General features: G+C 37.1%; 1 protein-coding gene across 3 annotated transcripts in view; it reads right to left on the reverse strand.

Annotated features, from left to right (window-relative positions):
• SYT14 (synaptotagmin 14) overlaps positions 1-22,899 on the reverse strand; it is a 232,133-nt gene extending 209,234 nt beyond the window's left edge. For all 3 annotated transcript variants that reach the window (XM_032137741.2, XM_032137739.2, XM_032137740.2), the window contains exons 1-2: positions 22,781-22,899; positions 8,400-8,447 (exon numbers count right to left, since the gene is read on the reverse strand). In XM_032137741.2, the coding sequence (XP_031993632.1) occupies positions 8,400-8,447; positions 22,781-22,793 (61 nt within the window). In that variant the 5' untranslated portion in view covers positions 22,794-22,899. The remainder of the gene's footprint in view (positions 1-8,399; positions 8,448-22,780) is intronic.
• Between the last annotated feature and the right edge of the window lie 2,882 nt (positions 22,900-25,781).

A 25,781-nucleotide genomic window follows, 5' to 3' on the forward strand; every position in this document is an offset into this window, starting at 1 on the left:
GATGCACTTGAGGGGGAAGAGAAAGAAAGAACAAATCTGTCTACCCAGCAAAAAGGGAGAATCCGAGGGTGTAGACAGTAAAATATAAACACCTAACTGGATTTCCGTTTGTCCATAAAGTGACATCAGCCAACTCAAAGGAAAAGAACAGCACATGCAGAAACATTCCCTTAATTGCCATAAGTTTGGAAAAGCAGCACCAAGTTCAGCCTCTCCCCTAGCTCTAGTAACTGTAATCTACCTATTGTCTCCAAATTTTCATCTCTCACACCTTGTACTCTCTTGTAAGTGTATTATTCTAATACAGTTGTGTATTAGGATAAGAAACTATCAGAAATGAACAGATACAGGATATCTATTGTAGCCCCATAATTTGTAAACCTACCACTACCATGCACATCCTATCTCAACAATCATACAAGCCTTTGCTCTCAGATGAGTTACAACTACTCACTTTAAGATGTTAATTGATGAGGTTTAAGTTATTATTTCGGATCATATTTGAAAGAAATTGTAAAAGTCACCTAGACTAGTGATGAGCAGCATTCAAAAAACCACAGGTGGCCAACCTAGCGTCAAGACAATCTTTGATTCAAATGGGAGAAAAGATTGGAAAGCTGTTTTTTGCTACTATTTCTCAAGTATGCTCAGATATTTATATTTTAGTGGTTTAAGTGATTTCCTTCTAGTCAAGGAAAAACATTGAAGGTAATAAATTTAAACATTCTATACATCTTCCCAATGGATTCAGTAAAGTCATTTTTATTTTCAATGTTTAAAAAAAGGCATATATTTATTTTTCCTAAATTGAAAAAACAAAGTTAACCACCGATCATCTCCTATTCTCTAACCACTACAGAGACTTTTTTCTACAATTTCCAAAAACAGATCATCATTCATACTGGGATATTACATGTTGATTTGTGAATACCCAATAAAGGAATGCCATAAAGATAGATTTAGTATATACAAATACCAACAGGCCAGGACAATAGAGAGTCCTGTGCCATAAAACTACAAAACACCCTCCAGGTTATACGACTTGGACATATTAACATATATTAGTACACATATTCACCTGTCTCAGGCATATCATTATTTTAATTTAGGTTCATAAAGACATAAAAAATCTAAAGTAATAAATATCAAAGGAATAGAATTTCAGGTAATGGAAACTTTTGCATAAAAAGAGGAGCTGGTTAAGAACAAAACACACTATGTAAGCAGACGCTTTTTTTATTGAGATAAAACGCATATGCCACAACATTCACCAAAGTGCATAATTCAGTGTTCTGTAATATATTCATAGAGTTGTGCAACCACTATCTAATTTCAGAATATTTTCATCACTCCCCAGAAAAACCCATACCTATTAGTAGTAACTCCCTATTCTCCCCTCCCCTAGCCCTGGCAACTACTAATCTATGTTCTGTCTCTATAGATTTGTCTATTCTACACATTCCATATGAATGAAATCTTATATATATGATATGTGGCCTTTTGTGTCTGGTTTCTTTCACTGTTTGCGAGTGAAACAATTTTTATGTCTGGTTTCTTTCTCTGTTTGCAAGGTTCATCAATGTTGTAGCTTGTATCAATAATTCATTTCTTCCGGTGGATGAATAATATTCCATTGTGTCAATATGCCACATTTTATTTAATTCATTCATCAGTTGATGGATATTTAGGTTGTTTCCCTTTTGGCTATTAAGAATAACGTTGCCAGGCCGGGTGTGGTGGCTCACGCCTATAATCCTAACACTTCAGGAGGCCAAGGCAGGCGGATTGCCTGAGCTCGGGAGTTTGAGACCAGCCTGGCCAATGTGGTGAAACCCTGTCTCTACTAAAAATACAAAAAATTTGCTGGGTGTGGTGGCACACACCTGTAGTCCCAGCTACTCAGGAGGCTGAGGCATGAGAATCCCTTGAACCCAGAAGGCGGAGGTTGCAGTGAGCTGAGATCACACCACTGCACTCCAGCCTGGGTGACAGAGTGAGACTCTGTCTCAAAAAAAAAAATTACAAAAAAAATTTAAAAAAAGAATAATCTTGCTGTGAATATTCATCTACAAATTTTTGTATAAACACACGTTTTCAATTTTCTTGGGTATAGGCCTAGGAGTATAATTGCTGCATTATATGGTAACTCTGTTTTTTTTTTTTAGGAACTGTGTAATTGTTTTCTAAAGTTGCTGTACCATTTTACATTCCCAGCAATAGGTGGGAGTTCCAATTCCTCCACATCCTCACCAACACTTGTTATTGTCCATTTATAAGATCATGCTTAGTCAAGCAGTTGGAAGAGGATTATAGAGTATCCTTTTAGTTCTATTTTGTTTATTTTCCCGAAGAAGCTGCCAAAGAAATAAAAAGTATAACTAGAAAAGATTAAAAAACTGTTATTACTTGAAGATGATATAACTGTCTACTAAGAAAACCCAAAATATCTATGGAAATAGTTAAATAGTTTAGCAACATAGCTACATATAACACTAATTTAGAAAAGTTCATTGCATTTCTCTTAACAAATTTCATTTAGTATAGCAACAAAAAATATAAGGTATCTAAACATAAATCTAAAAAAAATGCAAGATCATTATAGAGGAATTTTCAAAACCTTATTGAAAGGCATTAAACAAATGCAAAGATACACCATGTTCAAGAATAAGAAATCTCAGTATTTTAAAGATATCGTCTCCACATAGATCTAGAGATGCAATGTAATTCCTATTAAAATTCCAAAAAGGCTTTTTAAGGAACTTGACAAGCTGATTCTAAACTTTATATGGAAAATCAAAGGCCCAGAAGTAGTTACTACATTACTGAAGAAGAAAAATAAGAAGAATTTGTCCTAATAGATAACAAGAATCACAACACTTTAATAATTAAGATAGTGACACACTGTTAGGGAATAGGTAAATTGATTAATGGAACAGAAATAGACCACCTTGATAAAAACTCGACAGAGGTAGCAGAGGTGGCACTGCCTATCAGTGGGAAATGTTTGGAATATTTAGTAAATTGTGCTGGAACTACTATTTAACCATTAAAAGAATGAAATTAGGTTCTTAACCATATAAAAAATCAATTTCAGATGGATTAATAACATAAATATAAAAAGCAAGACTAAGCCTCGTGAAGTAACAGAATTGCTATGATCTTAGGGGTAAGGAAGGATTTCCCCAAAACATCTCAAAAAGCACTAGAAAGACAGTGAGAAAGAAAGAAGGAGGGGGAGAAAGAGAAAAGAATGAAAAGAAAAAATATTAAGAAGTTAGACTAAATTAACATTAAAATTTTTGTTCATGAACATACCATAGACATTTCCGAGTATCTGAAAAAAATGCAATCTGCCTAACTCCGTGTCTCCCAGTTTTACCTCCCCAAAACTGGACACAACAAGAAGGAAAAGGTAAATCTACAAAACAAGAAGGAAAAAATCTACAGGCTGGGCAGGGTGGTTCATGCCTGTAATCCCAGCACTTTGGGAGGCTGAGGTGGGTAGACCACCTAAAGTGGGGCGTTCAAGACAAGCCTGGCCAACATGGTGAAACCCAGTCTCTACTAAAAATACAAAAATTAGCCGGGCATGGTGGTGCATGCCTGTAATCCCAGCTACTTGGGAGGCTGAGGCAGGAGAATCGCCTGAACCCAGCAGGTGGAGATTGCAGCGAGCCGAGATCGCGCCATTGCACTCCAGCCTGGGTGACAAGAGTGAGACTGTCTCAAAAAAAAAAAAAAAAAGGTAAAGCTACATAAAAACTATATCCTCAGAATAATCTGAATACAGAGAATGCTAATATCTCAAACACGAGTAAAAACAGAAAACTTACCAAATCATAAGGTGCAATCTCTCATGCTCCCACCCCACCCAAACAAAACGGAAAGGCTTTGGTGTAAACAAAGGAAGAGAAAAACTAACAGAGAGATAGAAGAGAGAAGGGGGCTAAAGTTAGAAAGGAAAGTCCATGTTAAATCTGAAAATACTAACAACGGCAATAACAAAACTGAGTAGATGACAGCACAGCCTACAGGGAAGGAACTCTGAAAGTACGTGTGAGTTACTTTCAGCATAACTCAGTCAGCATAAGTTAGTTTCAAGCATAACTTAACAGGGTAGTTAGGCAGTCTTTGTACATAGCTTCTGCAGGAGAAAAAAAGGCAGAAGGGAAAAGGCACTTCAGCAATTGGGTGGTGAAGGGGAAATGAAAAAAAAAGGGGGGGTAGGGTCCTAAGAGACAAAAGACAATCACAAAATCAGAGGATTCACAACCCTTTCCCCTCCAAAACAAAATACAACAAAACAAAACAACCCTATTACATCTTTCCATATCAATCTCCCCTTCCAGCTAGCCTTAAATTTTCTCACTGAAGTCACATCTTTAAGTTATATACCTACCTCTAGAAGAAATTTATCCAGATGGTCACCATTAGCATATATAGAGCATGTAAGACTACGGCAAGGTGAGCACTTTATATTAGGGTAGATTAATTGATAAATGGCAGAATATAGGTTGCTGTACTTCTTGGGCTCACTGACTCACTAACACTGCCTAGCCTGTTTTGAAGTTACTATAGATGTAGCCCTGTGACTGAATTATTGACATGGTAATCTTAAGGAATGTACTTTGCTTCCAGGCCTATCCCATAAAAATCTCCTACACACAATCTTCCTTTCCCCCCTTTTTTCCCCACACTCCCTGCTTAATGAAGATGAACATAGTAACCTCCAAAGCCATGTGCTGAAGATGCCAGAGCCACAAGCTAGGAGCCTGGATCCCTAAATCACTGCTGAAGGAGTGCTCTATGGCAACTAGAAATACCTGATTTAAACTTCACAAAAGAGAGAAATAAACCTCTATCCTGTTTGAGTCATTATTTGTTTGGGGTTTGTTCGGTGCAGCAGCTAACGGTACCTTGAGTAATACAATATGTTGACTAATTATTTCCTAGGGAAGCAGAAAAATCTTTTCTAGGGATACACGATACAGAAGACGTATACTTCAATATAGGGGGAAGGGTGGTAGCAGAAGAAAAATAAGAATGATAGAGAAATCAGAGTGGATTCTGGACCATGGTTAATGAGGAGTTGAGATGGGTGCTTACAATTTGAAAGAAGGGATATTTTAAGATGAAAACTATATAAAAAAGGAAATATAATTATGATATAATATGGCTTTACTGCAAACAATATTGATCATAAAAATGTAAGTTCTGAAAACTGACTTAACCAAAATTGAAATACAACTTAGTGAAATGAGATCTGAAGAAATGCATGGGAGGGTAACTTGGTTTCTATTTTCACAGGTCCACAGATAGAAAAGAATTTTGAACCACAATGGATTACACCCAGAGTCTCACCCATACATAATGTAAGTGATTTAAATAATGAGACTTTTGAACTGATGATATTCAGATGACATTTTGGACTCCGAGTTGATACTATAATGTCTTTGTAGATCAGGGTAAGATACTTTTATTTGAGGTATAATGAGAATCCATAGAAAAATTTCAACAAGCAAAGTGGTTGGCCTGATTTACATTTTTGAAAATCACTAGTACTTAGTGAAAGGAGATAAAAATGCAAGTAGGGAAACCAGTTAGAAAACTATGACAGTGATCTAGGCAAAAAACAGAGAACTAGACTACAATGACAGCAGCAGGATGAAAAACAGAGGATAAATTAAAAAATATACTTTGCAGGTAGAACTGATTGAACTTACTAATAAATTAAATGTGAACAATAATAACGAGGGAAATACAGGATGATTCTTAAGTTAGGAGTTGCGTAACTGGGTAGATAGGGCTATTTATTAGCTGAGATGGAGAAAATTGAGGAAGGTATAGGCTCAGGTAAGAAAATCAAGACTTGCATTTTAAATGTGTCAAGTTGTTATTCTAACAGACATCCAGATAGAAATATCAAGTAACTCATTTGATAAAAGATGAGGGAGCTCAGAGAGCCAAGAACTGGATTTATAAATTTGTGTGGCATTTAAAACAACAGAACTAGACAAAATCAAACAGAGTAAAAGATAGAAAAATGAAGTAAGCCCAGGACCAAACCCCTGGTACATGACATAATCAGAGGTCTGACAGGGGAGAGAGGCTAGCAAAAGAGACAGAAACAGCCAAAGAGGTAAAAAGAAGTTGTGATGTCTAGCCGAGTGTGGTGGCTCATGCTGGTAATCCCAGAATATGGGGAGGCCGAGGTGGACAGATCACTTGAGCCACAAGTTCGAGACCAGCCTGGCCAACATGGTGAAACCCTATCTCTACTAAAATTGGAAAAATTAGCCAGGCATGGTGGCGTGTGCCTGTAATCCCAGCTACTTGGGAGGCTGAGGCATGAGAATAGCTTGAACCCAGGAGGCAGAGGTTGCAGTGGGCCAAGATCGTACCACTGCATTCCAGCCTGGAAGACAGAGTGAGAATCTGTCTTTAAAAAAAAGAGAGAAAGAAAAAAGGAGGTTGTGATGTCAGAGATGTCATTTCATTAGAATAATCATTGATACTAATTATGATTACTCTACATAACTTTCATATGATCTACTCTATGGTAGTCTAGTATAAAATGCAACAAGCTTTAGCCCAGAGCATTAATTCCAAAAATATTCAAATACTTATGAAATATTCACTGTACTGAATGCTGAGAGGATAAACAGAGATTCAGATACTTTTCCATGTCATGCCTATGGTGTGAATAAATTTTTAAATGCAGAATTAAAATTCTAAAGATAAATGGAAGAGAGCGAAAAAGCTAGACTAATATAGCGAAATCTGGGCAATGCATACTTTGAGAACTACCTGGAAGGAATAGAGACAGCAATAAAGAACAACAACAATAAAAAAGCCATGATAAAAAAAGATATATTCACATCATCCTCTATCCTTATCTAATTTTCTCCAATGTAGCTTTCTGTTCCCTTTGTAGCCACAAAAGACCCTCTAAACATTTTCGTTTTCTTACTTCTAGCTGTCTCTATTCTTGTCTTGATTCTCTTTTCACCTGACCACACCTTTAATAGCTTTTGATTCCAACTAATCTTTACTGTGTCTTTGGCTATCCCATCAAATTAAAAGTTTTAAAAAGTTTTAGTGGGACTGGATAATAACTATAAAATTATTTTAAACATTTTAAATAATTCTGGATTTATATATATAGCAGAAAACTACAAACGTTTATATAGAGAAATAGAACAATGCATAAATTTGTCTATCCCCTATCTCCATTTTAGGTAAGAAGCACAAATCAACAATAGTTATAGCATGAGAATCACAATCCTAAATTTGAGATTTCACGAAACTGACTTCAATTTCCTCCTTTGTGATACTAGAGGAAAGGTATATGGAAAAACTATACTTTAATAAAGGAAGATTTTAAATGAACAGCAATTGTATGCAATGACTCACAGATAAACTAGTATGACCATGTCAACAATAGTCACATAAATTAACCTAAAAAGGATTAAAATTTTTTTCAAGTCTAAAGAAGCTAAGGCTTTTCAGAGCTGTTAAAGACTTACTGAAAATATGCTGGCATTTTCCTGCCACGCCTCTCATACCCAGGTATCACAAATAATGACACTGCTCCAAACTTCCTTAAAGTGAAATATTAGGGATGGGAGGAGTGCTGTTAGTTGGCTAGACTCAGGAGGGCCAAGTGAGTCTGAAGGGAGATGCAAGAAAAGAAAGTGCCCCAAGTTTAAAAAGAGACAAGAGTAGTAAATTTATGAGGATTTCTTCCCCTGACCTCCCCAGGAATATCTTTTCTTCCTATCATTTCATAGATTTGTGATTACTTATAAGGAGTTGTGGGGACTCCCAAGGTTCTCCTGATTCTTCCAAATCTAGAGAATACCTGATTCCTTGCCTCCCACCTAGTAACTGAATTACCTTTCCTGGGGCCACTTTGTTGAACCACCCAGTTGTCAGGTGGCTCCTTCTAAAGAAGCATACACAGTTGTTGGTGTCAAAGGATGTTGTGGTCTTTGGATATGTTCCCGATTTGAATTTCAACCAACTCCTCACATCTCTCTGATGGGGTACAGTAATAGAACAGAAGTCAATGGGAGATCAGCATGCACTCAGATTCCAGATTCTGAAAGGGAACAAAAATCAAACCCTCCATTCTTTGCCTCTTCACCATGTCTAACAACCAATATGCTAGAAACCAGGCTTTATCAGCTCATCAAAACTAAATATAAAGCAACAACTCTCAATAATCACATAATAAGTAATATGCACTTTACTAATGCTTAAGTCTATAAGACAAATGTTAATATTTACTAAAATTTACACTTTATAAATACAAATTATCCGCCATCCTACTAAAATCTATTATACACTTTGAAAGTACTCATTTAGTATTTAAGTAGCCATGCAGAGCAATTACTTACCTTTTCTAATACAGATAAGTTCATGTACTCCACAGGTTCTCTCACCACCTATTAAAAAAAGTTTATGGGAAGTTAAAAACATAGAAAGTAGCATGAATTTGACTGTTACAAAGAATCATTTTAAATTAGCACCTAAAAGTGACCTCAGAAAAAGTTTCCCTAACTCTTCTCTTTATACTTAACTAAATGAATGATAGCCTAATATCAGAATTGTCTGGAACAACTCAGAAATTAGGTCTTAGGAAGTCTCGGAATGAGACACTTCATTCAAGTATGTGATTTTGAATGGCAAGCTTCTCAACAGCAGAAATCACATTAACATTTCCCAAGCATCTCTTCACATCATCTAGAAGGAAAGACTGTAAGAGAGGACCCACTTTTGTATCTGAGCCTTAACATACACAGGTAAGTTATTGAAAGGTCAATCCTGTAAAGTTACTATTTATATTTTATCATATATGTTCATATTATATATTCTCCAACAACCCACTATTACAAATTTGTAAAACAAATTTAATAGTATGATGATAAAAACAAACTTAACTTTAAAAATTATTTTGATTATTCTTTTTTGGAAAGAGTCTTTTGTAATGTTTCTTTTTTAAAAAAATCTCTACTTATTGGGCCAAAAACCAAAAATACAGAAAAGTGCGCAAATATATAAAACTTTCATGTAATTGTCACAAAGTATGCACCCGAGTTGCTAAAAACCAAGGCAAGAACCAGAACTTTGCTGGCATTCCAGGAGTCCCTTTACTCATCTTCCTAGGCAGTACTTTGTGCCCCAGAAGTACCTAATCTCCTGAGTGCTATCATTACAGCTTGGTTTTGTCTGCTTAAAAAATTTATACAAATGGAATTGTTAAGTGGGCATTTTTGAGTCCTACTTCTTTCAATATTAGGTTGGTAAGATCAAACTATTTTATTACTTGTAGTTGTGGCTCATTCCTTTTCATTTCCATATAGAATTCCATTGTGTATAAATATACATATATATACATATATTCATGCATACATATGCATAAATTTCAATTCTATTGTTCGTAAACATTTGGATTGATTTGGGTTTGCTGTGACTAATTTTGCTACGAACCTTTTTATATAACATATGTCTCTGTTTCCCACATGTGTGCTGTGCGTGCCTTTCTTCTAAATGTATTCCGAGGAGAACAGCTGGGTTTATCGGGCAAGTGCATGTTTAACTTTAAAAGACAATGGCAAATGATGGAAATGGATAAAGAAAATGTGGTAAATATATGCAGTGGAATACTATGCAGTCTAAAAAAAGAAGGAAATTCTGTCATGTGCAACAACATGGATGAACCCGGAGGACATTATGCTAAGTCAAAGAAAGCAGACACAGAAGGACAGATACTGCACGATCTCACTTGTATGTGGAAGCTACAAAAGTCAAATTCACAGATGTAGAGTAGAACGGTGGTTACCAAAGGTGGGAGAGAAGAAGGGAATGGAGAGGGGCAGGATAGGAAAAGGGGAGATACTGCAAAGGGTACAAAGTTTCAGATAGAAGAGGAGTTTTAGGGATCTACTGCACAGCATGGTGACTACAGTTATTAATAATGTGTTGTATATTTCAAAATTGCTAAAAGACTAGACCTTAAATGTTCTCACCACAAAAAAGGTGAAGTGACTGATATGTTAATTAGCTTGATTTAATCATTTCACAATGTATACATATATCGAAAGATCACATTGTACTCCATAAATACATACTTTGAATATTCTAATTTATTATAAGAGTAATTTTATCTATTAGTTACTACTATATAGATATATTTCTTTCACTCAGAAGCATGTCATTACTTTAATGTAAGCTGAATAAAATTTTGTAGTGTTCCATATATGTATGACCCTATAATTATGTTGTGAATTACTTTTAAACTTTCCATAATGAAAATATTAAATAATCATTTCAGTTTAGCATAGAAGTTTATTATAAACAGCTTGGTTATAAGAAACAGAAATATTCTACAGAAATAACATGAGAAGTAAAAACCATGATATCCACTAAAAAAAGTAGGTCATCTGAGAAGCAAGCTAAAAAAACTAGAAAATAGTATTTCTATCACCAAAGTAGGTTAGATCTTCATTCTGACTTGGTTGTAACAATGGCATTGCTTCTTTCTTATTAAAAATACAGAATAATCACTGATTATCAGGAAGATAGGCTTTGCAAGAAGAAACACCTAACTTAAAGCTATGTTTATAAATGAATTATTCAGCAAAACCCCAGTGTAAAAAACAGAGTGTTAATTGGAGTATTACCCACAGATCACTTGCTGAAAGGCTAGAATGAAATATACCTACGTACTACAGTTCTTTCCAGTTGAGGAGATGCTAGTCCAATGACTGGATATTTACCAAATTACAACAAAAAGCTATTTTTGAGAACATTAGAAGGGTCATGTAATAAAAATAACATAACTATAATGTATTAATATATTGAGGCCTATGATGTTTTCACAGGTTACTTAGAAATATTCTCCGTACATATTAAGGCTTATTCTCTAGAAGTTACACACGTAACTTAATTTGAGTTACATAGTTAATTCATGTAAAAAGGCTGTACTTTTTAAAGCCTGTAATTAGAACTAAACTCTCCCCCGTATTTAATATAAATTGATTAGGTTTTACCACATACACCTAATCTTAACTGTAACAGCATTATTTTTACAAGGCTTAGTATGTACAGTAACAATAAAAACCACTACATTCTAAGACGTTTATCAGAACTGCAGAATGATAATGAAAGCCAGTTCCTACTTTTAAAAGCATTTAATTTATCTATATTATACAAAAGAACCTCTTAAATTTTTTAAGTTACTCGAATAATCACTATATTTCAAATTTACAATTAGCTGCCAAATTTGTCCAAGTACCCACAAAAGTCAAACAAGCAAATAAGACTATGCATGACCTTTCTTGATATTTGTCCCCCAAATTCTAACCAACAAATAAGACTTCACTGATGTACATGTGGAACTCAAAAGCAATCACTATTCTTATGAAAATGAACAGGATTACTAAGGATACATTCCAGACAATAAAATTCAAGAAAACCCTGCTTTTAAAAATAAAAAAGAATACAAAAAAGTCATATAAATTTATTACATTATTAGAAACTGAAATTGAGTGAGATTTTTTTGTATTTTTTTTTGAGACGGAGTCTCACTCTGTCGCCAGGCTGGAGTGCAGTGGCGCAATCTCAGCTCACTGCAACCTCTGCCTCCCGGGTTCAAGCAATTCTCCTGCCTCAGTCTCCCGAGTAGCTGGGATTACAGGCACACACCACCACGCCCAGTTAATTTTTATATTTTTAGTAGAGACAGGGTTTCACTATGTTGCCCAGGATGGTCTTGATCTCTTGACCTCATGATCCACCTTCCTCGGCCTCCCAAAGTGCTGGGATTACAGGCATGAGCCACCACGCCCAGCCTAGTGTTCCTTTTATCCCCAATCCTTCCTAAGACTGGGAGGAGTGTAAGGAAAAAAACATGCATTCTCTAGGTTAAATGTTAATTTTTTAATGTATATGTTTGGAAGTCAAAGGCTTAAATACTTTTTCAGTTAGAGTTATGTTGAACTTTGTACAAATTTTATGTCTTATTTTGTCTTGAAAAGTAAATCTGAAAAGTTTCCAAAAGAAACGTTAAATTTGTAAGCAGGAGGCAAGAAAGACACTGCAGACATACCTTGACTTAGATGTGACGGTTATCCAAAAAGTGGTGTACTGCTTTTAACAGTGTAATGCACAAAAGGGAATGTTTACTCAGTCACTTAGCCAGTATCTTTGGAAAGAGATTAATCTTCCACTAAAATAAATAATCACCTCCAAAATGAACTCCTGTATAAATACAATTTTCCACACATCAAATTTAATTCAAGAAAAGGAAGACTGGGACACCACATTAGAATGACAGAACAGAAGACACTAGAACTCAGAACTACATTTGTCTAGTTCATAATTTTATAGATAAATGGAGACCCCAAAAGTTAAAGTTGCTCAAGGTCACTAGTTAATTGTCAGAAAAAAAAAAATAGAACATTATGTTTAATGTATTTTGGAAAGTAAATATTGATTTTTCCTCATTTTTATGAAAAAAATGAAAGTTATGAAATTGTTTTCCAATCCTTTAAGGTAATTTAAATAGAACTGCATAAAAACTATACTTGGAGATAATACTAGCATTGCTTTTGAAATAATCATCTCAGCAACATGGAAAGGAGAAACAGATAGAAAATAACAAGCTTAGTCAAAGTTACCATCTTTTCCCTCAGGCAAACCCATGTAGGAGTAAAATGTAAACTGGCACAATCCTCTACAATTGGCATAAGGGGTGTAAGAGAAAATAGATGTGTGTGGGCACACACATGTGCTGTGATTGTGTGCATGTGTGTTTCTGTATGAATATACACGTAAGTGTGAGCGTAATTGGAAACTGGAATTTTAAAAAAATACACAAGAGGATCATTACAACATATGTACATGTTTACACATCTTTACAGAAGGAAAATATGTAGTTACATGGCAGCCCCATCGAAATACATCCAGGTACAAGCATACCTCAGAGATATCAATGGGTTTGACTCCCAACCACTGCAATAAAGTGTATATCGCAATAAAACAAGTCACATACACTTTCTGGTTTCCCAGTGCATACAAAAGTTATGTTTACACTAGACTGTAGTCTATTAAGTGTGCAATATCATTGTGTCTTTAAAAATGTACGATCTTAATTTAAAAATAATTTATTGCTAAAAAAAATTATTAATGATTGTCTAAGCCTTCAGCAAGTCCTATCTTTTTGCTGGCAAAGGGTCTTGCCTTGATGTTGATGATTGTGAACCCATCAGGATGATGGCTGATGAAGGTTGGGGTGGCTGTGGCAACTTCTTAAAATTAGACAATGAAGTTTACCACACTGATGGATTCTGTCTTTCATGGAAGATTTCTCTGTAGCATGCAATGCTGTTTGATAGCATTTTACCCACAGTAGAATTTTAAAAACTGGAGTCAATCCTCTCAAACCCTACAGTTTCTTTATCGACTAAGTGTATATAATATTCTAAACCCTTTGTCATTTCAACAATGTTCATAGCAGCTTCACCAGTAGTAGATTTCATCTCAAGAAACCACTTTGTTCATCCATATAAGCAACTCCTCATCCGTTCAAGTTTTATCATGAGATTTCAGCAACTTAGTCACATATTAAGGCTCCACTTCTAATTCTAGTTCTCTTGCTAGTTCCACCTCATCTGTAGTGACTTCCCCCACTTAAGTCTTGAGCCTCTCAAAGTCATCCATGATAGTTGGAATCAACTTCTCCCAAACTCCTATTAATGTTGATATTTTGGCCTCCTCTAATGAATCACAAATGTTCGCAATGGCATCTAGAATGATTAATCCTTTCCAGAAAGTTTTCCATTTACTTTGCCAGGTCCATCAAAGGAATCACTATCTATGGCAGCTATAGCCTTACACAATATATTTCCTAAATAATAAAGTTTGAAAGTCTTAACTAATCCTTGATCCATGAGCTGCAGAATAAATGTTGTATTAGCAGGCATGAAAACAACCTTCATCTCCTTGTACGTCTCCATCAGAGCTCCTGGGTGAGCAGATGCCTTATCAATGAGCAGTAACATTTTGAAAGGAATCTTTTTTCTGAGCAGTAGGCCTCAACAGCAGACTCAAAATATTCAATAAACCATGCTGTAAACAGATGTTCTGTCATTTAAAACCCCCAAATTTTAGGCTTTGTTGTTCCATTTGTAGAGCACACACAGAGCACATTTAGCATCCTTAAGACCCCAAGGATTTTCAGAATCGTCAATGGGCACTGGCTTCCACTTAAAGTCACCAGATGCATCAGCCCCTAACAAGAGAGTCAGCCTGTCCTTTCGAGCTTTGCAGCCAGGCATTGACTTCTCCTCTCTAGCTATGAAACTTTCAGATGACATCCTCTTCTAATAGGCTGTTTCACCTACAATGAAAATCTGTTGTTTAGTGTAGCCACCTTCATCAACGATCTCAGCTAGATCTTATGGATAACCTGCTACAGCTTCTCCATCAGCACTTGCTGCTTCACCTCACACTTTTATGTCATGGAGGTAGCTTCTTTCTAAACCTTATGAACTAACCTCTGCTGGCTTCCAACTTTTCTTCTGCAGCTTCTTCACTTCTCTCAGCATTCACAGAATTGAAAAGAGTGAGGGACTTACTCTGGATTAGGCTTTGGCTTTAGGGAATGTTGTGGCTGGTTTGATCTGCCATCCAGACCACTCAAACTTCTCTATATCATCAATAAGGCTGTTAAGCCTTCCTGTCACTCATAGGTTCACTACAGCAGGTAGCACTGTTAATTTCCTTCAAGAACTTTTCCTTTGCATTCACAACTTCACCTACTGGCACAGAAGGCCTAGCTTTTGGCCAGTCTCAGCTTTTAACATGCCTTCCGCACTAGGATTAATCATTTCTAGCTTTTGATTTAAAGTGAGAGACACGTGACTCTTCCTTTCATTGAACATTTGTAGGGTTACTAATTGTTGTGTCTCAGGGAAGAGGGAAGCCTAAGGAAAGGAAGAGAGACTGAGGGAATAACTGATTGGTGGAACAACCAGAACACATACAACATTTATCAACTAAGTTTGCCATCTTATATTGGCATGGCTCGTAGCGCCCAAAACAATTACAATAGTAGCATCAAAGATCACTCATCACAGATCACCATAACAAATATAATAATAATGAAAGTTTCAAATATTACAAGAATTACCAAAACGTGACACAGAGACACAAGGTGAGCACATGCTGTTGAAAAAATTGTGCCAATAGATTCGTTCGACAGAGTTGCCACAAACCTTCAATTTGTAAAAATGCAAATTTGTGAATTTACAACAAAATGAAGCGCAAGGAGGTATGCCTGTACACAAAAATGGAATTAAACCCCAAAATTTAGTTCCTTTAAAATGGATCTAAGAGTCCTTTTCAAAATCAACTGTATTTTGTCTACCATGTTTATTCTGACCATTAGCCTAAATCACCACAATTTACAGGTTCTGCTTATTTCTTCTTGGTCAAACACTGAAAGGCTACTTTAGAAATGTCTTAAATTCCATCTCATCTAAAGATTCTTCTCCAAAGCACATGCATTAGTCAGAGCCTTTAAATGATCACCTAACTTACATTTATAAACTCTTTTATAGCTAATCCTTATGTAAACACCTACATTGTACATCATAAGCATGAAACTACTAATGCAACTCCCCCAACCAACTTAATCCACTTAGACCATCGTCACTAACCTCTAGACATCTTTTAGTTTTGTCCCTAATTAGACCATTCGAGGAATAACACCAATTTTGGTCACCAATTTAAAATACAGTGTTACATAAAGATCATTGCTTCTGAATTGAGTCAGACTTCAATTCTAAAGTCAGCATCACCTAGTACTGTCTTTGCAAACCTATGCTTGTTACTTAATCTTTGGAGTAAGTAAAAATAATAGCTAAAGTAATTTATAAAATAATAATAACCTCAGGACAGAAAATAGCTTTCATCTTGTATACTAATTCTGATGGATTGGGAGTAGCTGCTGGAGTGGGGGTGGAGGGTAGTGTTGCCAAGGATTCTGAAACCAAGTCCACAACTGGCAGGAAAAAAGATGTCTTAATAAAACAGATGTCTGCTGCAGACAAGAGAGGGAGAAGCGGTGCTACTCACGATTGAGAAAATGAATATATGTTGCCCGGCCCACGGCAAGCACCCAAAAAAAATTAATTCCCTTTGCATTCTTCACCAAGTAGAATACAAAATTCAAAGAAATTCAGGCTCTGGAGATGTTTTCTTCTCTTCTACAGTTATCATTGAATTTCAAGCATTCTCCCATGTAAATATTCCAAAATAAATGTTAACTTTCTCATACTTCTTAACCTGTCCTCTTTTTTGAATTTTTTCTTTAAAAAAGAGAAAAAAAAAAAAAAAACCTTCAGGCCTCCAACCCTCTGGGAGTTATCCTCCCAAATTGGTATTCCTTTACTTTTTGCTGTTGCTATGCAATTACTGTAGAATTAAAATAGTCTGAAAAAGTCAAGTCCTTTCTATACTTTTACAAACTCATTTTATCTATTTCTATTAAATAGCAGCCTACACTTTGAAACACATACTACCCCTCCAGCATCACATAAAATAAACTAGACCTTATTCACAACAGTATCTTAGAGCACTTTATAATTTACAAAGCATGCTAAATACGGTATCTCATTTGATCCACATAAGTTTTTATGAATTTATTCAACAGTCTTTTCTAAGAGGTATAAATTTTATCTTATAAAATTAAATTTACTGTTCACAAATTAATCCATTTTTCCAACTTTTGAGCTACTCTTTAATTCAATTCGTTTAGTCAAGTATGTTTTTGACTGCTAGATGCTCATTAACGTAACACAATAAAACCTTAAGTATGTGCTCACAAAAAATTCTACTTAAGTGAATTTTCTAGTCAACCGAGAACAAAACAAAACCTTTTACTTCTGCACCAGATCATTTTTTAAAGCTACTAATATGCATTACTGCATTAAGTTCAGAATACTGAAGATAATTTACTATTCATTAAAACTTCTATCTCATGATGACTCAAAATAATATATTGAATACCAATTCTAACATAGTCCTAAAAATGTGAAAATAAGAAATTGTTCTGAATATATGTGTGGCTCTTAGAAATTTGTTCATAAACTCCTAATAACAGCTTCCTGAGTTGTCACTATTTCCCCCTTCTAAAAAAATGGTAAATCAAGGGTTCTAATTTGATAGGTTCCAATTTAGCTATTACTATATATACATACAAAATATGCATATAATCATTTTAGTCAAAAGCGTGAAATGTTTTATATATAGTAGTTTGTTCATTCTTACATTATTCATATGTAAGCACTTTCATATTAGGTAGTAATTGACTAGGATTCAGAGGAAAAGAATAAAGTCAGCTAAATGGAAATAAAATTCATGAAAACAATCTATTATACTACCACACATATACTATGTGCGAACATAATATTTTCAAATAAACTGATAATGCAAATAGTATTACTCAACAAATAACAAATTGTATAAATTAAGCCAGTATATGGTTCTCTCTGCCTTCCCCACTGGCATGCACTGCTGCATTCTCTTTTTTTTTTTTATTTTTTTATTTTTTGAGATGGAATCTCACTCTGTTGCCTAAGCTGGAGTGCAGTGGCACAATCTTGGCTTACTGCAACCTCAGTCTCCCCGGTTTAGGTGATTCTCCTGCCTCAGCCTCCCCAGCAGCTGGGACTACAGGTGTGCGCCACTACACCCAGCTAAGTTTTGTATTTTTAGTAGAGACAAAGTTTCACCATGTTGGCCAGGCTGGTCTCAAACTCCTGACTTCAACTGATCTGCCCGCCTCGGCCTGCCAAAGTGCACTGCTGCATTCTAATACAACCTTAAAACAACAAAAAATAAAATACCACTGTGTCTCTAATTTTGTGTTTCTAAGTGTTTCTAATTTTGTGTAGTCAGAAAAGTAACCTTGAATAAACTGTAAATTATTCAAAAGTAAATCTATTGGGTATTTTAACTGAATATTTCAAATGGCTTTTGAAAGTCTAAATTTTGCCTTAGAAATCTTAGAGCCAAAAGAAACCTTAAAGAACATCTCAGTATTCTTCTCATTATTTTAAAAATACAATATATGTATGTAGCAAACTATAAGGTACATTATTAATAAAAGCAAATGCACTATACACACACACACACACACACACACATATATACACACACATAGATTCTCACTAGTTTAACCTTATTCTACATTTTTAAAAAATGTTACCCAGGGAAGTTAAGTAAAGTTAATATAGCAACGTAACAAGTGTTTATTTTTTACTTTGGCAAAACAGTTTGCAGAGTCTTCTGATATTCTTATGGAAGAGAAAGAAAAATGTGGACTAGATGAAGGAAGGAAGTTAGATTATTAAGGACCAGCCTTATCTTGAGGTTTTAAGAAACTCAGATTTGCATTTTATAATATGAAGATAACTAGCACTAATTTGGAAAATGAATTGGAAGGAAACAACACTGGAAATGAGACTACTTAGGAAATTAATGCAAGTCTCTTAATGAGCGATAAGGGCATAAACTAAAGTGAAGACATCAAGCAGCACAAATTGATTTGAATTGTAGACTTGGCAGGACTTAGTTATCAACAGGATGTGGGAGGTGAACTGTAATACAAGGTTGGTGTCCAGGTTTTTAACTCAGATTCCTGGTTACTTAAAAATGCCTCTCGGATAGTAAATCTGCACAGAGCGAGCGGGAGCGGTAAATTTGCATGGAGGCTGGATTTGGTGGCTGTGATGACAACTTCGGGACATTCTAAATATCCTAAGGTTAACATTTTGGATTGCCGAGGACATCCATGTGAAAGTATCTAGCTACTATTTGGAAATATAAGTCAGGAAAATTCTGTTAGAAATACGCTTCTGGACAATGGCATAATTTATGATGACGATGTTCAGAATTCCACGAAACAATGCATAGAAACTCGGCTTGAGTTCATACAAAATACAATTGCCCCCCCCATATCCACAGGTTCAGCATCTACGGATTTAACTAACCATGCATGGAAAACGTTAGGCCTACAATGGTTGTATGTGTACTGAATATGTACAGACTTTTTTTCTTGTCATTATTCCCTAAAGAACTATTTACATAGCATTTACATTACAGTAGGTATTACAAGTAGACTGGAGATGATCTAAATATGGGAGGATGTGCATAAGTTATATGCAAACATTATGCCATATGATATAAAGAACTTGAGCATTCTTAAATTTTAGTATCTCCAGGGGACCTGGAACCAATCTCCCCCACGGTTACCAAGGGACAACTGTATTCAGGTACTATACAAAACCTAAGGGGTACAAAAATGAATAAGACATTAACCTCTAGAAATTTACAGTCGGACAGGAAAAAAAAATTGTAAATAAGTGATTACTAAATTGTTCAATGCATGCAATTACGGCAATGTGTATAAAGCAGACAATGGCAACAGGGTCAAGAATGGAAGCCACTAGAACATTAGGTCAGGTGGATTAAGACAAGACTGAGAACCATGTAATCAAGAGAGGAGGAAATTTCAAATACAACAAAAAAGAGTCAACACTATCAGATTAACAGAGGCCAACACTAGAAGAATTAATATGCTGGATAGCAATTACATCACTTCATAGGCCAGGCTACAACAATGATTCCCAACCTGGTATTGCCAGATCACTGGGCCAACAGTAAGGATGTGTAACTATTCTCAATATTTCAAAATGCCTTTTAAAAATTCTAACTTTACCTAATATAGCCTAACTTCTTTACAGCTGACTGGAATTATGTTAGCTCAATATGATAACTCTATCATCTTATATTTGTCTCTTTTTTTGATTAGTAGTTACACATCTGATAAAGGGAGGAAATGAATGATTACTTAGTAGAAATAATTTTGTGTTATAAAACAGGTTTACACAGAGAAGAAAATATAAACAATCCTTAGTACTTAAAAGTCTAGACTCAAGGGCTAAAACACTAGGCCATAGCTTATACTCTTATTGAGTATGCTTAACAGATATAAATGACTTGTTCAGTTCAAAACATTGGTTAGCTAAGTAAGGGGTTGTAGGCACATGCCTTGAGAGTAGTCAAGCTAAAAGAGACTGTGGTTTTAGTTGATAACAGCCTCGCTCTGTGCCAACACGAAGCTCCAAAAAAACCTATTCTAATGTTAAGCCATATTAATAGGATTACACATAAGTGAAGGAGTGGTATAACAGTTTTAATGTATGCTATTCAACAGTATAACTGGAATGAAATGGCCCACTACTATGTTCCAAATTTTAAAACACACAACTACGATATTTTATCTAGAAAACACTCTAGAGCTGTTTTCAAATGGCAGAAGGGATATCATAGAGAGAGACAATAGTGGGCTTTTAATTTATTGCTACAGAAAACAAAACTAGGATGGGTAGACAGACGTTACTGAATGGCAGATATTCGGCCAAATACAAAGACCTTATGAATGTAAGAATTACTGCCAAAAAACAGTGTTAGACCCATCATCATTGAATGTTTTTATACAAAGGAAAGATGATCCATCTCTTAGCATTCACACTACACTGTAATTGCATGTTTAAAATTATCTGTCTCTCCGAATAGAACATGAACTCTTTGAGGGAAGGGTTATAGTCTTATTTATCTTTTTGGCCCCATGGAATCTAGCAATGAACATTGTATACAGCTATTGTACAAAAAAAAAAAAAGGCCTATTGAATTAATAGGTGGATAAAGAAATTGAATGTTTTAAGAAACACTTCATTGAAAAGATGAGATGCCCTTTTGGACCCCTAAATTTTTAAGATGTCCTTAGTACAGAGTCTCATGCAAAACTCATTCTACTTCATAACACAGCCTAGGAAGGCTGTGCATAATGAATCTATTTTACTATGTGATAAGGAGCACAGTTCGGCTAATTCGAACTGCTATCTTTATCTGAAGTGCTAATATTAATTACAGTTTCTTTGCCAAACTAGAAAAGATATAATTCCTGATCTTTGTATTACGAAACCTTAAGCAAATGCTTCAGTATGAAAATATTTATGAGAGTATCTCAAAGAAGAATCTCTAGAATGCGAGGATTTAAAAAATCTTATTCTTTAAACATGTTAAGTAGTAGGCAGAGCAAAATGCCATCAGGTGACATGGAAAATGAATCAGTAACACTTAACTGCCAGTAGAAAGAAAGGAAGAACTAAGAAAAAAAAGGAAAAAACTGAAAAGATTTTAAGAAATTACAAGTTACAGCATCATATCTGAATGGCATCTGCCTGAAGGATTTTCCTCATGTTCTGCCTAAACCTTTCTACTTTCACGGCTTCACAAGAAACTCTACCACAAACTAGTTGGGAAAATAAAGTACACAACATAAATCAGTGGGTTTGGTTTCTTGATTTTTAACCTTTGGTAAAAGGGCAGTGAGGGAAACAAACGTTGAAAGTACTGCTCCAGGTAACAGGAACATCATAGATTATAGGTAGAACTTATTCCCCACCATTTTAACTCAAGTAGACATTTGCAACTGTCTGAATGTGTCTTGCATACAATAGGTACTCCCTCTCTTAAATAAATAAGAGAAATGTAAACACACAGCTAACTCTGTTTTGGAGTCCACATGATCCGACAAAAAGAAGTCCCCAGAGATGCATACTACCAGTGATTGATCACTTAGAAGGGAAACGCTTTAAAAAGTTTTACTTGGGAACGCACTTTCAATGTAGAGAAATAATGATATAGTTATAGGTACCTTGCACAGCTGTACAGATGAATATACACACACAGGAAAAATTTACAAATTACTTTCACTGTTTGAGTTAATCTAAGAGACAGGGCCTGGAAGATGTAATCTTTCACATAAATATCCTAGACGTGTGAAATTAATTTTCACAGTATCTTCCTTAAAAACAAGGCAAAATATAGACACTTGGTCCAGTTACATGTTTCTGGAGAAAGAGAAAAACACACTTTAGTATCAACTACCTTATCAAGGAACTAATTTTTATTAAGCTGTTTTTCGAAATATGAGCCTTGTTGGCATTATAACACTTCATAGAATGATATTTGCAGGATTCTAAGAATGTGTGCTTGTTGTAAAGACGTTATTTACTTCTTTTCATGGAGAAAAACAGTTCTGAGTGTTTTGAGGAGGAAATTAACATAACCCCAAATTTCCTGGACCCCCTACAACGGCAAACAGAAGGGGAATGGACAGAGTGTAACCCAGCATCAGCCCGATTGGGGACAGGGAAGGGTTGGGAATGGGACAAAAAACTGGACTCTCAGTTTGGCAGGAAGGCGGGTATTGCGGAAGGATGGTTTGCCGCGGCGGGGGAAAGAAAAGATGCAGCCTGAGCCCCCCGTGGCCCCTCGCTCCTCCCAGCCCGTCCCGCGGGGTCTGCAGGGCCTCACCCCGACCTCCACTCCGCGCGGCCAGCAGGAGGCGGCGGCCCGGACGCTGTACCTGCCCGCCAGCCCGCTCTGCCTCGCGTGCGGCCGCCGGGAGGCCGGTAAAACCGCGAAGGCCGGGGCGAGCGAGCCAGTCGAGCCCGGTGTCCCAGCAGCGCCGCTCCGCCCACCAGCCTCCCGAGACGCGGCCAGGACCCCCGCGCGTCCTCAGCCGGCTCCAGCCCTCAGGAGGCGGCCCCGTCAGCGCCTCGGCCTGCCGGCGCACCTCCGAGCCCCCAGCCAGCTGGGCGGTCCCGGTCCTCGCTCCCCGCTGTCAGCCTCCACTTACCTTCAATCGCCATGATGTGCTCGCCACGGACCGCACCAACTGGATGGCGGAGGCAGCAGGCGCGAGGGCGGGCGGAGGACGCGCCGAGTCCGCCAACGAGAGGGGCGGGGCCCGGCCCGGAGTCGCCCGGCTGCGCGGCCGCGAGGGGCGCCGCGGGCGGGGCGAGGGAGGGGCCCCGAGCGCCGCAAGTGCGGGCCGCGGAAGAAATGGAACCTTCCCGGGGCCGCCGCTGCCGCCGCCGGCACGTGACGCCACCCCGCCCCCACCCTACCCTACCCCACCCCACCGCCCCCACCGCGCCTCGCGCCTGGATTCAAAACAGGTGCCCGGCCCGGAGAGCCACGGGCCCGCGCCCGAGACCCGCCCGAGGCGCGCTGAGCTCGTGTGGGGGCTCGGGCCCAAGCTTCCTGGCGCCGGGCGCCCTCCGGTCCGGTACTTGCAGCAGACGAAGTCCATGAAGGAGGCGAGTGGCAAATGATGTGGTCAGGACCATGGACAGGTCTCCTTGGTTGTAAAGGATTCCCACCCACTGACTCTCAGATTTGGTAATAGGAAAGTCTGTTTTGGTTTCGTTTGGTTTTATTTTGTTTTGTTTTGCCCGAATCAGCCACATACTCGTCTCAGATCTCCGCTGTGAAGTGGAGAAACAGCTAGTTGGCAAAAAGCAAAAAGGAGAGAGGAATCCTGAGCACAGCAGTGGTCTCTCTCACACACAAACACACACACACTCACCTGCACGCACTCACTTCACCCCTTAGCCTCGCTCTTGATAAGCCTTGCTGCCACACAGAGCTTGGCTTACCTCTTGGAACTAAGAGTTGGAATTTGTCTACACATTGCTAACGCACATTTGAAGCCACACAAAAGTAGGGGTTAGACAGACGTTTTGACAAAGGACCTGGAAAGCATGTCACATGCAGGTTTTTAAAAATTTGTAAACCTGTGACCATTGTGAACAGTCCCAGGCCAACCCTGAGCACAATTAGCCACTTAGTTTTTACTTAAGATACTTGAACCGCTCAACCATTTACCCAACTCTCAACTTCATTTAGTAATTTGAGGACCTGGACAATCAACGGCATAAACAACATTGAGAAATACGGAGTTCAGTGATTCTCCCTTGTGGAAGAAATGCTAATTCCTAGAGCAAAATAGCTATATTAGAGACTGAAACAAAGAAGAAAATATTTTACACTTATGTAAGTGAGGTTGGACTGTAAATCTAGAGCAGAAACTGTCTTCCATTGCTTTTATGTAACCTCTCCCTCAGTCGCAGTTTATGCTCAATAGACATTCATCATTGACCATTTTCGTTAGTTCAGTGAGTATCTGGGGAGCCGGCACTGTGCTGAAAACTGGCTACAAGCAAGAATTGTTATTGAAGGATCAAACAAAATACTGTTTTACTCAGAAAACATTAAAATGCCTATACTTTAGGAAAGCCCCATGAGAGAGTTTATGATGGACATCTAGAGGATTCAGGTAAAATGTTTAATAACATTTTCCCCAGGCAGCCTCCCTTAAAACAGTCTTGAACTCCAAGACATTGATCTGAACTTGACACCACAGTTCTGAGTTTGTGGTTTCTGGCTAGTTCTGAGTAATCCAATTGTTCAAACTTTTAAAGAATTTCACATTGAAAGCCCGAAAAATTTAATCATCCTTTCCTCATCAATTACATAGTTACTAAGTAAAAAACCAGATTATGTGAGTTTCCATAACCTAGAGTAACATCGCTACTATTTGTCCAGGAGACTTATTTGTGTATGTGTGGTGAACTTGAATTTCAAACTTGTCGAATACGGGAGTTTAGGCCAAGGCCACTGGGTATTGATGACATTTCCCTGTGGATTAGAATGCAGAATTCTCCCTACCAACATTGCCTTATAAAAAAAAAAGAAACTATGTTTTCCAAATACTAGCTGGAAAATTTCTGAGACTAATGTTGGAAAATATATGGATTTCCTTACCTAAGATTTCATATAGATGCTGAGTTTGCTTAGCAGCCACTTGGAATCAGTTTTTAACTTAGTGTCTTAACATATTCTTATTTCTAAAGTATGTTATGGGTTTGATAATTTTAGGGAGTGTCAATTATTTATAATTTAAATGTTTTACATTTTAATTACACATCCTGCTTAATAACAAAAATTGTTCCTAATCTTGACCTTACACTTCCAAAACTGTCTTTAGTCTGTATACCTTTATGTACTAGGGAATGCACAAGAGATTCTTCATCTTTCATTCTTCGTCCTTCTTTATAATAAGTTATTTGCAAAACAGTTTCCAAACATATAATTCAAGCAATTACCATCATGTGATGTGGACATAGTTAGGAGTTCAGTTAGGAAAAGTAGAATAAAAGAAGTCAAGCTGGGCATAGTGGCTCATGCCTATAACCCCAGCACTTCGGGAGGCGGAGGCAGACTTGAGCCCAGGAGTTCAAGACCAGCCTGGGCAACATGGTGAAACCCTGTCTCTACTAAAAATACAAAAAATTAGCCGGGTATGGTGGCACATGCCTATAGTCCCAGCTACTCAGGAGGCTGAGGTGGCAGGATCACCTGAGTGAGAAGTCAAGGCTGCAGTGAACAGTGATTGCACTAGTGCACTCCAGCTTGGGCGATGGGAGTTAGTCAAACTAATTTCCTTTCTTATGTTATAAAATGGAAATGTTTTTGGCATTTTGAGTTTCCAATTAGTTTTTCATAGAGATATTATTTTGAATTATAGTTTTATTTCCAGGAGGACCACTAAGCTTATTACCTAGTGATGTGGCTGAAACATCAGTGGGAAAATTGAGCACGGAAGATGAATCATGTGGGAAGAACAACTCAAAAGGGAAGTGAAGAGTAATTACACCTACATTAGTTAAGTAGTTTTCATGTACCACACAAAATAACCACTATTGATAGCAATATCATCTTGATGGGAAAGTATGTTCCAAGTTACAAAAATTCCCAATGTACTTTTAAGGAACAACTCATGTTTAAAATTGGAC

This window comes from Hylobates moloch, unplaced genomic scaffold, assembly GCF_009828535.3.
Source record: "Hylobates moloch isolate HMO894 unplaced genomic scaffold, HMol_V3 SCAFFOLD_18, whole genome shotgun sequence".
Lineage (NCBI taxonomy): Eukaryota > Metazoa > Chordata > Mammalia > Primates > Hylobatidae > Hylobates > Hylobates moloch.